This window comes from Scyliorhinus torazame, chromosome 8 (genome assembly GCF_047496885.1).
Source record: "Scyliorhinus torazame isolate Kashiwa2021f chromosome 8, sScyTor2.1, whole genome shotgun sequence".
Taxonomy (NCBI): Eukaryota; Metazoa; Chordata; class Chondrichthyes; order Carcharhiniformes; family Scyliorhinidae; genus Scyliorhinus; species Scyliorhinus torazame.
The window spans coordinates 187,877,858-187,891,745 of NC_092714.1; the positions used below are offsets into that span (position 1 = coordinate 187,877,858).

The 13,888-nt window shown below is 46.9% G+C and overlaps 1 protein-coding gene across 2 annotated transcripts in view; it reads right to left on the reverse strand.

Annotated features, from left to right (window-relative positions):
• Positions 1–13,888, reverse strand: part of LOC140428305 (solute carrier family 12 member 5-like) — a 1,013,162-nt gene that overhangs the window by 489,817 nt on the left and 509,457 nt on the right. For both annotated transcript variants that reach the window (XM_072514639.1, XM_072514638.1), the window contains exon 3: positions 8,846–8,977. In XM_072514639.1, the coding sequence (XP_072370740.1) occupies positions 8,846–8,977 (132 nt within the window). The remainder of the gene's footprint in view (positions 1–8,845; positions 8,978–13,888) is intronic.

Genomic DNA, 13,888 nt, shown 5'->3' on the forward strand with positions numbered 1-13,888 from the left:
ACAGATCTCTGAAGGTTGCTACTCAAGTGGATAGAGCCGTGAAGAAGGCTTATAGTGTGTTAGCGTTTATTAACAGGGGGCTTGAGTTTAAGAGCCGCGGGGTTATGCTGCAACTGTACATGACCCTGGTGAGACCACACTTGGAGTATTGTGTGCAGTTCTGGTCACCTCATTATAGGAAGGATGTGGAAGCATTCGCAAGGGTGCAAAGGAGATTTACCAGGATGCTGCCTGGTTTGCAGGATAGGTCTTATGAGGAAAGGTCGAGGGAGCTAGGGCTTTTCTCTTTGGAGAGGAGGAGGATGAGAGGCGATTTAATAGAGGTTTATAAGATAATGAGGGGGATAGATAGAGTGGACGTTCAGAGACTATTTCCTCGGGTGGATGTAACTGTTACAAGGGGGCATAACTATAAGCTTCAGTGTGGGAGATATAGGAGGGATGTCCGAGGTAGGTTCTTTACTCAGAGAGTGGTTAGGGTGTGGAATGGACTGCCTGCTGTGATAGTGGAGTCGGACACTTTAGGAACTTTCAAGCGGTTATTGGATAGGCACATGGAGCACACCAGAATGACAGGGAGTGGGATAGCTTGATCTTGGTTTCAGACAATGCTCGGCACAGCATCGAGGGCCGACGGGCCTGTTCTGTGCTGTACTGTTCTATGTTCTATTATTCATGTTGCACAGAATAAACATTTCTAATAGTTTCAATTTTTTACTTCCTTGTTAAAATCCATTTTGCATTCTGCTTCTTTCACTCGTTCTGACATGTCCTTGACATCCTGTCAATCCACTGCAAAATAAATTCTGTTAACGTCCCGATTATTTTGGATATGGCCTCTTTAAGCAATTCAACCTATTTGATCCCCTTATCTGGTCAGAAATTATAATTTTGAACATCTCTTATCAGGTCTTCCCTCAACTTTTTGAGTTACAACGATAAGAGTTCCAGTTCTTCCTGACATCCTTCCTCAAACAGGGCACCAAAAATCTAGATATAGGGCGGGATTCTCCAACGCCCCGCCGGTTCGGAGAATCCCCGGGGGGGCGACGCGAATCCCGCCCTGACGCCGGCTGCTGTATTCTCCGGTGCCGGTTTTTGGGCGGGGGCAGAGTTCACGCCACGTTGGTTGGGGGGTTGGCGGCGCCCCCCCCCCCCGGCAATTCTCCGGGCCCCGATGGGCCGAGCAGTTGTCGGTTTTTGGCCAGTCCCGTCGGCGTGGGTTACGCATGGTCCCACACGGCGGGACCTGGCAGATAGGTCGGCTACGGCGGTCCTCGGGGGGGGGGGTCGCGGGGGGATCCGACCCTGGGGGGGACCCCCACGGTGGCCTGGCCCACGATCGGGGCCCACCGATCTGCAGGCGGGCCTGTGCCGTGGGGGCACTTCTTCCTTCCGCGCCAGCCCTTATAGGGCTCTGCCATGTCCGGCGTGGAGAAGACACCCCCCTGCGCATGCGCCAGAATACGCCTGCGGTTCTGCGCATGCGCGGGATCACGCCAGCCCTTTGGCGCATGCGTGGACTCGCGCAGTCCCTTCTGCGCCGGCTAGCGCAGCGCCATCCCCTCCGGCGTCCACCTAGCCCCCCGGACGTGTGGAGAATTCCACTACTTCTGGTCGGCCCGACGCCGGAGTGGTTCGCGCCGTTTCTGACCCCGGCGTCGGGCCATCACGCCGATTTCAGTGAATCCCGCTGATAGACTGGAATTCTCCAGTCATTGGGATTCTCTGTCCCCGCTGACTGCGCACCCCCTGCTGATTTCCCGGAGACATAGGGTGGCCTCACTGGGAAATTCTATTGACAAGCAGCGGGAGAAGAGAATCCTGCTGTCAGCGAACAGTGCGCTACTGAGAAACACATGGCTGGGGGACTTGAGAATCCCGTCCATAATATTCAACCTTTAGAGAAATCAATGATCAGTCTGGGTTTTGCATTATTTCTACTTATGTATTCAGCATGATATCTATAAAACAAAGATCCTGTATGCGTTTCTTTACTTCTAAATCACATTGTTCTCTTAGGTTGCTGTATCTAAATTCTTAATTCACTCTGCAACTTAACTGCCTTAAACATTTTACCATTTTGTGCAATTTCCCTTTGTTTCCCCTTCTTTCTAAAATGTGTCACTGTTCTCCATGCTAAACTTTAAGCTATGTTCTGCTGAATTTGTTTGGAGTACATTTCACTGTTAATCACGCTCTTTAATGTTGCTTGAAATATAAACTGTAATGTGTGTCCAAGCTCAAGTTCAGCTCTTGTTATAGATCGCGTGGAAAAAGTCAGTCGGCCCAATATAGATCCCCATGGGGGGGGGGGGGATACAAAATATTCCATTAACCAACCTTTGCATGATTTTTCCTGTGGACTCCAGGCATCTACTGTCAGTCTTGAACGTCTTGCTCCTCTGTGATTTTCCCTGAATTCGCTAGTTCATGTCCAGGGGCTGGGCTCACTGCGCATTTAATGATCATGGGTTAGCTTTCAAGGTTGGAGGGCCAATTGGAGGCCTACCAAGAACATAGAACATAGAACAGAACAATACAGCGCAGTACAGGCCCTTCGGCCCACGATGTTGCACCGAAACAAAAGCCATTTAACCTACACTATGCCATTATCATCCATATGCTTATCCAATAAACTTTTAAATGCCCTCAATGTTGGCGAGTTCACTACTGTTGCAGGTAGGGCATTCCACGGCCTCACCACTCTTCGCGTAAAGAACCTACCTCTGACCTCTGTCCTATATCTATTACCCCTCAGTTTAAAGCTATGTCCCCTCGTGCTAGCCATTTCCATCCGCGGGAGAAGGCTCTCACTGTCCACCCTATCTAACCCACTGATCATTTTGTATGCCTCTATTAAGTCTCCTCTTAACCTTCTTCTCTCTAACGAAAACAACCTCAAGTCCATCAGCCTTTCCTCATAAGATTTTCCCTCCATACCCGGCAACATCCTGGTAAATCTCCTCTGCACCCGCTCCAAAGCTTCCACGTCCTTCCTATAATGCGGTGACCAGAACTGTGCGCAATACTCCAAATGCGGCCGTACCAGAGTTTTGTACAGCTGCAACATGACCTCATGACTCCGGAACTCAATCCCTCTACCAATAAAGGCCAACACTCCATAGGCCTTCTTCACAACCCTATCAACCTGGGTGGCAACTTTCAGGGATCTATGTACATGGACACCTAGATCCCTCTGCTCATCCACACTTCCAAGAACTTTACCATTAGCCAAATATTCCGCATTCCTGTTATTCCTTCCAAAGTGAATCACCTCACACTTCTCTACATTAAACTCCATTTTCCACCTCTCAGCCCAGCTCTGCAGCTTATCTATGTCCCTCTGTAACCTGCTACATCCTTCCGCACTGTCGACAACACCACCGACTTTAGTGTCGTCTGCAAATTTACTCACCCACCCTTCTGCGCCCTCCTCTAGGTCATTGATAAAAATGACAAACAGTAACGGCCCCAGAACAGATCCTTGTGGTACTCCACTTGTAACTGAACTCCATTCTGAACATTTCCCATCAACCACCACCTTCTTTCAGCTAGCCAATTTCTGATCCACATCTCTAAATCTCCCTCAATCCCCAGCCTCCGTATTTTCTGCAATAGCCTACCGTGGGGAACCTTATCAAACGCTTTAATGAAATCCATATACACCACATCAACTGCTCTACCCTCGTCTACCTGTTCAGTTACCTTCTCAAAGAACTCGATAAGGTTTGTGAGGCATGACCTACCCTTCACAAAGCCATGCTGACTATCCCTGATCATATTATTCCTATCTAGATGATTATAAATCTTGTCTCTTATAATCCCCTCCAAGACTTTACCCACAACAGACGTGAAGCTCACCGGTCTATAGTTGCCGGGGTTGTCTCTACTCCCCTTCTTGAACAAAGGGACCACATTTGCTATGCTCCAGTCCTCTGGCACTATTCCTGTAGCCAATGATGACATAAAAATCAAAGCCAAAGGCCCAGCAATCTCTTCCCTGGCTTCCCAGAGAATCCTAGGATAAATCCCATCAGGCCCCGGGGACTTATCTATTTTCAGCCTGTCCAGAATTGCCAACACCTCTTCCCTACGTACCTTAATGCCATCTATTCTAATAGCCTGGGTCTCAGCATTCTCCTCCTTTTTGCTGAGTGAATACTGACGAAAAATATTCATTTAGTATCTCGCCTATCTCTTCAGACTCCACACACAACTTCCCATCCCTGTCCTTGACTGGCCCTACTCTTACCCTAGTCATTCTTTTATTCCTGACATACCTATAGAAAGCTTTTGGGTTTTCCTTGATCCTATCTGCCAAATACTTCTTGCTCGTCTTAGCTCTCTCTTTAGATCCTTCCTCGCTATCTTGTAACTATCAATCGCCTCAACTGAAACTTCACACCTCATCTTCTCATAGGCCTCCTTCTGCCTTTTAACAAGAGATTCCACTTCTTTAGTAAACCACGGTTCCCTCGCTCGACGCCTTCCACCCTGCCTGACCGGTACGTACTTATCAAGAACACGCAGTAGCTGATCCTTGAACAAGCCCCACTTATCCAGTGTGCCCAACACTTGCAGCTTACTTCTCCAACATATCCCCCCCAAGTCATGTCTAATGGCATCATAATTGCCCTTCCCCCAGCTATAACTCTTGCCCTGCTGTGTATACTTATCCCTTTCCATCACTAACGTAAACGTCACCGAATTGTGGTCACTGTCCCCAAAGTGCTCTCCTACCTCCAAATCTAACACCTGGCCTGGTTCATTACCCAAAACCAAATCCAAAGTGGCCTCGCCTCTTGTTGGCCTGTCAACATATTGTGTCAGGAAACCCTCCTGCACACATTGTACAAAAAACGACCCATCTAATATACTCAAACTATATCTTTTCCCGTCAATATTTGGAAAGTTAAAGTCTCCCATAATAACTACCCTGTTACTTTCGCTCTTATCCAGAATCATCTTCGCCATCCTTTCCTCTACATCCCTAGAACTATTTGGAGGCCAATAGAAAACTCCCAACAGGGTGACCTCTCCTTTCCTGTTTCTAACCTCAGCCCATACTACCTCGGAAGAAGAGTCCCCATCTAGCATCCTCTCCGCCACCGTAATACTGTTCTTGACTAGCAGCGCCACACCTCCCCCTCTTTTGCCTCCTTCTCTGAGCTTACTAAAATACCTAAACCCCGGAACCTGCAACATCCATTCCTGTCCCTGCTCTATCCATGTCTCCGAAATGGCCACAACATCGAAGTCCCAGGTACCAACCCATGCTGCCAGTTCCCCTACCTTATTTTGTATACTCCTGGCATTGAAGTAGACACACTTCAAACCACCTACCTGAACACTGGCCCCCTCCTGCGAAGTCAAATCTGTGCTCCTGACCTCTATACTCCCATTCTCCCGTACCCTAAAACTACAATCCAGGTTCCCATGCCCCTGCTGCATTAGTTTAAACCCCCCCAAAGAGCACTAACAAATCTCCCCCCCAGGATATTTGTGCCCCTCAGGTTCAGATGTAGACCATCCTGTCTGTAGAGGTCCCACCTTCCCCAGAAAGAGCCCCAGTTATCCAGAAATCTGAATCCCTCCCGCCTGCACCATCCCTGTAGCCACGTGTTTAATTGCTCTCTCTCCCTATTCCTCATCTCATTATCTCAATACACTTTGGTATGGTGATGGTCAATTAGCACAATGCCCCAAAAGCTTTTATTTCCTGCACTATTATTTTTCAAGGTAATATTTTTGAGAGACTGGCAGAAACTGAATGCCACTTATCAAAAAGCAGCTGGGTGGCAGAACATATTTATCGCTGGGCACCAACAAGCTGGACAAACATCCACTGGAAGATTTGAATGTTGGTTCTTTAGTCAACAGCAAAGAACTAGGAAATTGCATGCATAAATAAGGAGTTACTCACTCCACATTGTTAGGAAAATAAATGGATCTGTCAATTTATGCAGATGACTCAAAGTTCTATCATAGAAAATAATCTCAAGATGACGGTGCTTCCATGAACACCAAGCACTCATCTAAACATCTAAAACAAAATGATATTATTACCAATATAGGGACACAAACTGCAAGCAGACATTCTGAGATTACTCTGTGAAAGCTTGAATCAGCAAACACTCTGGTCTCATGGTAGCTGAGATAACATTGAAAATAAACAGCATTGATTTGTTGGGATCATTGTTTTTTTAGAAACAGTCGATATTTTATTCCTTTGCAATATTTTCCTCTCAACACATTATTTTTATTATTTTTATGCATGCGTATAGTTCCACTGCAGGCTTTAACTTTGATCCTTATTTTTAAGTATACTTTTTAAAAACTTTTCTTTCCAGTTCAGCGACTTGAAAAAAATGTTTAAAGACCACAATGTCTTGAGGAACATTAGGAACAAATTTAGGCCATTCTAGCCCTCAAGCCTGCTCCGCTATCTGCTTCCATCAGGTCATGGCAAATCCACACCTCAATTTCATATATCTGTCTTAGTTCCATTTCCTTTGATACTCTGACTTAAAAATATATCAATCTCTTGAAACTCTAAGTGACCCAGCATTGGCAATCCTTCAGGAGAGAGAGAGTTCCAGTGATTTATCTTCTAAATGGTCTAACTCTCATCTTTTGATTACTTGGCCTCATTCTTGATTCACCCATTAGAGGAAATAGTTTCTATACATCTGCCATATTAAATCCTTTTAACACTTTAAACACATTGATCAGAGCACTGCTCAAACCCCTTTGAGTATAGGACAGTGATAAATGCAGCAAGAAATAGTATCCAAAGTTGGAAGTAGAAGATTATCGCAAAGTATTTTTTCCTCAGAACCTCAGTTAACCTCGATTCTTCTAAAGCTTCACATGAACAATAATGGTGTATTAGATTCTGCACCATTGCATTCCAGGCATTTGTATTTTCAAACAACAAATATGCTCAATCTACATAATTTTTCAAATCTAATTTTGATCTAGAATAATTACTTGAAATCCATTTGATCTAATTTAATCCTTCTCCTTCTCACTCAATATTACTTCACATAACTCATTTTATTAAGGTTTGTTGTTCAGTCTATTTGTCCCAGGATTATTATTCACTGTCTTTTTGGTCCAGAATCTTGCTCATTGATCTGTTACTCCCAAATTATCACTCATCGCCCATTTGTCTCAGAATGGTTACCCTTCAATGGGGCTGCACGGTAGCATAGTGGCTAGCATTGTGGCTTCACAGTGCCAGGGACCCAGATTCGATTCCCTGCTGGGTCACTGTCTGTGCGGAGTCTGCACGTTCTCCACGTGTCTGCGTGAGTTTCCTCCGGGTGCTCCGGTTTCCTCCCACAGTCCAAAGATGTGCGATTAGGTGGATTGGCCATGCTAAATTGCCCTACTGTCCAAAAGGGTTAGGAGGGGTTATTGGGTTAGGTGGATAGGGTGGAAGTGAGGGCTGAAGTGGGTCGGGCAGACTCGATGGGCCGAATGGCCTTCTTGTGCACTGTATGCTCTATGTTCCTCTTTTTGACCCAAAATTATTACTACCAGTTCAGTTGCTCGCAATCCATTTGGTCCAATATTACTGTTTGTAGCCCATTTGGCACAGTGGTGTTACATGCAATATTTTTGGTCCAATATTATTACTCAGAATGCATTTGCCCCACGATTACTCACAAACCATTTGGTCTAGATTTTTTTCACGCAGCTGTTTTTTTAAAAAGTGTGGTTGGGGGGAGTTATACAGGCCTTGAGAGATATTGAAGGTGAATGCCTCCAATTTGAATTCTTTTATCTCCAGTGGTAACTATAAATTCACATTTGAAGATTGGTAAATCCTTTATTTACAAGCTAGAAAACAAACAAGCAGTGTTTTCCTCTGAATTCAAGATTTGTTCGAATATTTCTACCAGCAAAACAAGAAATGTAAGCATGAGCAGATGGTAATTGTATTATAATTAAAATACCTTTCTGGACCAGAAGTGAAGTTTTAATAGTATTGCATCCAATTATGTACACAGATCAGTGATGTGCTCAACTTGGAAAAAGTAGCAATAAAGTTAAATTGCAAATGCAGACTGTATAGTTATCTGCAATTTGACTTGCTACTTCACGAGGGAATATGGTCTGACGCCGATAATTACTGGATCAATTGCAACCTGGCAGAACCTCATTTGTGCTGCCTTGCAAATAAAATCCTCAGGGCTAGGATAAAGGTTAGTGCTGCAAATATACACTTCTACAGTGTTCCACTGTAGGGCATTACATTTAAGGGATACAAGTTGGGTGCAATTGATTGTGCCCAGAATTGTGTTAGTTTTCAGAAACCTGCAACGACGATTCATTTGGTCTGGGGCCCTGCTCATGTTTATGAGCTTGGCCAGCCTCCAACACAATATTTACTTAGACGAACACAAAAGATCTCAGAAACCCAATTTGAGTTGGATTGATTTGTGTACAAAATTTCATAATCAATTCCATTGGTTTGATAGAAGTTGGGTGAATTGCTCTGAACCTTCATGGTGAGATGGCCTGAGAGAATAGGCAGGGCTTCAACACTCTTAGTACATTTGAAACACTCCAGGGAGAGGTTTATAACGTCCCAAAGGTTCGAACAGAACCCGTTAACATTTTTTGAAACCAATTTCACCATATTGGATCATATTCCCTTTGTCATTGTGATCAAGCAGTCTCGCACCGCTTTGCCTAGGAGTTAGATTGAGATCTGACTCTAGAGTTATACAGGCACTTTCATAATACTGTGGAGTGCCTCCAGAAAATGTAAAAGCAACATCAAAATGGCAGCATACCCACACCGTAATTCTGTGACCCATAGTTTTTTCAGTACCTTGACTTGCTTCTTTCTGGTTCCCTCATTATTTTCAGCCTCTTCATGTTCCTTGACACCCTGGGGAAGATTGGTGTAATTGGCCAGACCACTGAGAAGTGATGATACCATAGGGCTGGTATCCATTTCCTCCTATAAAACAGCAAGGGCAGAAAACAAAATGGTGATTCATATTGCAAGACAACAATTCTAATTTTGTCTGAAAATGCTGGAAAGATCCAACAGGTCTGGCAGGTCTGTTTATGGTTCTGATTTCCAGCATCCTCAGTATTTTGCTTTCAATTCTATCTTTATGTTCTGCAGCTGATCAGTGCTGCACTACTAATCAATAAAAACATTACTTTTGTAAGGGCCACGAAGAATCCAGCACGAGTTTTAAGGATACAAAATAATAACGTTTATTTACTATAACAATATATACATAACAGTGGCAGTAACTTCCCTTGCTACCTTCTCCTTCCTGCTGGTTCCTGAACTGGCCAGCTTATTTATACTAGGAGTTTCTCCACCCCCCTCATTGGGAAGTTCATACTCCCATGGGATTGTGGGATAGTCATTAGTCCCCAGCCAAACGTAAGTAGGCAGGTTATAACATCTACAAAACCCTTAATGCCATTCATGCACAAGCAAAATCTAACAATGTGAACATCTTAAGCGCAGTGACCCAAATTCCAATGTTATGAATTCATGTGTGGCTTATGCAGGCCCCCTCTGGCACTATTAGCATCTCAACCCAATGCATTAATCCAGACTGGGGTAAATTGTGAATCAATGTACTCTTCCTTGAAATGAATGTGCAGGAATATTGTAAATAGTCATGTTGATGTTTTATATTCTGAGCCTGAGATAAATCCATTGTACGATGCTGCAACTTATCTGATGTGAAAATGCGATATTCCAGATTTCAAGTGTGAGCTTCAAATTCTTAATAGGGAGTAAAAAGTGATTTTTGAGTATATATTTGAAAATGTCGCTTCTGTAATGTTGGCCACATCCAGTCTGATTCTGGTTGCGACTCAGTGACTAAGGATTCAATTACCCAGACAGTTTAGTTGATCCTGGATGCAACATAAATTCTGCACCTGGAATGTTAACTCATCTGCTTCGCCTCAAATGCTGAATGACTTGCTGAGAAATTTCAGCAATTTATGTTTTTGTATCTGATTTCCAGCATCTGAAGTGTTTTTAACAATGCATTGGATTGGGGTGGACTGAGAATGCATCTCATCCAGTGTCACAAATGAGGACTGATAAATCCCCACAGCTTGATAATCTACATCTAGGGTACTGAAGGAGGTGGCTCTAGAAATAGTGGATGCATTGGCGGTCATCTTTGAGGATTCTATAGACTGCGGAACAATTCCTGCAGATTGAAGGATGGCTAATGTAATTCCACTATTTAAAAAGGGAGTCGACAAAAAGCCGGGAATTATAGACCAGTAAGTCTGACGTCAGTAGTGGGGGAGAATTCTAGAATCCGTTATCAAAGGTTTTATAGCCGAGCACTTAGAAAACTGTGGCAGGATTAGACAGAGTCAGCATGGATTTATGAAGGGAAATCATGCTTGACATATCTACTTGAATTCTTCAAGGATGTAATCAGTTGAATTGATGAAGGGATGCCAGTGGGTGTGGTGTATTTGAACTTTCCGAAGGCCTTTGACAAAGTCCCGCATAAAAGATTAACTTGTAAAATTAAAGTGCATGGGATTGGGGGCAGTGTATTGAGATGGATAGAAAACTGGTTGGCAGACTGGAAATAAAGAGTAGGAATTAACGGGGCTTTTTCAAATTGGCAACCAGTGAGTGACTAGTGAGGTATCGCAGGGATCGGTGCTAGGACCTCAGCTATTCACAATATATATTAGTGATTTGAATGAGGGAACAAAATGTCATAGCTCCAAATTTGCAGATGACACCAAGTTGGGTGGGAGGGTGAGCTGTGAGGAGGATGCAGAGATCCTTCAGTGTGATTTGGACAAGTTAAGTGAGTGGGCAAATGAATGGCAGATGCAGTATCATTTGGATAAATAAGAGGTTATCTACTTGGGTAGCAAAAGGAAGAAGGTAGACTATTATCTGAATGGCGATAAATTAGGAGAGGGGAACGTGCAACGAGACCTGGGTGTCCTCGTACAGCAGTCACTGAAGATAAGCACTGAAGGACGGCACGGTAGCACAGTGGTTAGCACTGTTCCTTTACAATGCTAGGGTCCCAGGTTCGATTCCCAGTTTGGGTCACTGTCTGTGCGGAATCTGCACATTCTCCCTGTGTGTGCGTGGGTTTCCTCCGGTTTCTCCGGTCTCCCCCCACAAGTCCCGAAAGATGTGCTGTTAGGTGAATTGGACATTCTGAATTCTCCCTCTGTGTGAGCAAACAGGTGCCGGAATGTGGCGACTGGAGGCTTTTCATAGTAACTTTATTGCAGTGGTAATGTAAGCCTACTTGTGAAAATAAAGATTGGGATGTCTTGCTGCAATTATTCAGGGCCTTGGTGAGGCACACCTCGAATATTTTGCACAGTTTTGATTCCCTTATCTGAGGAAGGATGTTCTAGCTATAGAGGGAGTGCAGCGAAGCTTTACCAGACTGATTCCTGGGATGGCAGCACTGACGTACAAGAAGAGATTTAATCGTTTAGGATTGTATTCGCTGGAGTTCAGAAGAATGAGGGGTGAATCTCAGAGAAACCTATAAAATTCTAACAGGACTGGACAGAGTAGATGCAGGGAGGATGTTCCCAATGGTGGATGTGTCCAGAATCAGGGGGCACAGTCTGAGGATATGGGGTTGACCATTTGGGACAGAGATGAGGAGAAATTTCTTCTTCACCTAGAGAGAGGTGAGCCTGTGGAATTTGTTACCACAGGAAGTAGTTGAATCCAAAACACTGAATGGTTTCAAGAAAAAGTTAGATATAGCACTTAGGGCGAAGGGGATCAAAGAATATGGAGGAAAGCAGGATTAGGATATTGGGTTGGATGATCAGCTATGATCATAATGAATGGTGGAGTGGACTTGAAGGGCCGAATGGCCTCCTCCTGCTCCTACTTTTTCTATGTTTCTATCTGATTCCTTAATAATCTGAGAGAAGTGGCACGGAACAGCCTGACGTCTCTGATAGTTTACTTCTTTCACATATCGTGGGCGGGATTCTCTCAGCCCTCGCCGGGTCGGAGAATCCCGGGGGGCTGCGCGAATCCCGCCACGCCGCTCTGACGCCGGGACGCGATTCTCCGCTGCGGAAAAAAACAGGCGCGTGTGCATGGCAGAATGGAGAATCGCGGCAAGCGATTGTAGCGGTGATTCTCCGGTGGGCCAGCAATCCTCCAGGCCGGATGGGCCAAAGACCCGCTGGCGTGACCAGATGTCGCGCCGGGACCGTTCTAATGGTCTAAAAAAGCGTCAACCAGTCGTGCTGGCTGACACTGCGGGAGGAGGTGGTTGACGGCATTGGGGGTGGGGATTCCCGGAGGGGGAGCAGCACGTCCGTGGTTGTGGGCGGTGTTGGGGAGGCCCCCGGGGGGGGGGGGGGGGGGGGGGGGGGGGAGGAGGGCGGGGGGGGGGGGTGTAGTTCCACACATACGCTGACGGGGAGGGGGGGGATTGGCGAAGGAGCGGTGGGAGCGGCAAGGACTACGGGCGGTCACGGCCCGCCATGGCAGGGTGGATCCAACAGCCCAGACACCATGACGGCGGACACGCGGATGTTCTCCCAACCCGTTCGCTGTCGCGGCTCAGGCGTCCCGGCCGTCCTCACGTGTGCCAGATCCCTCATGCCCCCGCCCCCCCCGCCCCCCCAGCTGGTGGCACCCACCAGCGGGTAGGTCCAGCGCGGCACACACACATCAGGGCAGCTCCCGGCCAGGGCAGTGCCACCAGACGGTGGCCCTGGCAGGGGGGACGACCGACAGGTGTCAGGGCACCGAGGGGGTGGAGGTGGGGCGTGAGCTGGCAATTGGGTCTGGCCATGTAGCCCATGGCACCTGGTTGTGGAAGGGGGTATGCCAATGATGAAACCCTGTCTACACCCACCCCCTGCAGATCGTACCAGCGTTGTTGGCCACCGTGGCGAGGGCTGCTGCCCTGCATGAAGCCCAGTGGGAGCTGGAGCAGGGGCATGAAAGGGAGGTGGCGGAGCCTGCTGTAGAGGAGCGGGCCACAGTGGGGCACGTGCAAGCCGCCCAGGCCCGAGAGGCGCAGGAGGAGCACCACAACGTGGGGGAGCCACAGCACGAGGATACCGAGGAGGAGGAGGAGGAGGGTGTGCCACGGCCACGGAGGCGTCCGATGAGGCCTCATGTTTACCGTCGCCAAATCTGCCACTTTATGGCACACCTGGCACCACGTGGGACTGGGGGTGGACATGCCCACCCGGTGGCCATCAAGGTGATGGTCGTCCTCAACATCTTTGCGACGGGGTCGTTCCAGTCGCTGAGTGAGGACCTGTCTGGCATCTCGCAGCCATCGGTGCACAAGTGAAATGAAATCGCTTATTGTCACAAGTAGGCTTCAATGAAGTTACTGTGAAAAGCCCCTAGTCGCCACATTCCGGCGCCTGTTCGGGGAGGCTGGTATGGGAATTGAACCGTGCTGCTGGCCTGCCTTGGTCTGCTTTAAAAGCCAGCTATTTAGCCCAGTGTGCTAAACCAGTGCATCCGGGCCGTCACTGATGCCCTGTACGACATCGCAAACCGATACATACAGTTCCCTGTGGACCGCACCCACCAGGATGCCCGCGCAGCAGAGTACGCCCCGTTGTTGCTCGGATTCCCATGGTGCAGAGGGCGATCGATGGAGTGCACATCGCCATGCAGCCCACCTCGGATGAAAGGGCCATGTGCATGAACAAGAAGGGTACGTACTCAATGAACGTGCAGGTGGTCTGTGACCACAGGATGACGATCATGCACGTCTGTGCCAGGTACCCCTGCAGTGTGCATGACTCTTTTATATTGGCCCAATCGTTCATCCCTGGCATGTTCGAGGGACACACCGCCCGGCTACGGGGCTGTTTGCTGGGCGACAGGGGTTATCTGTTG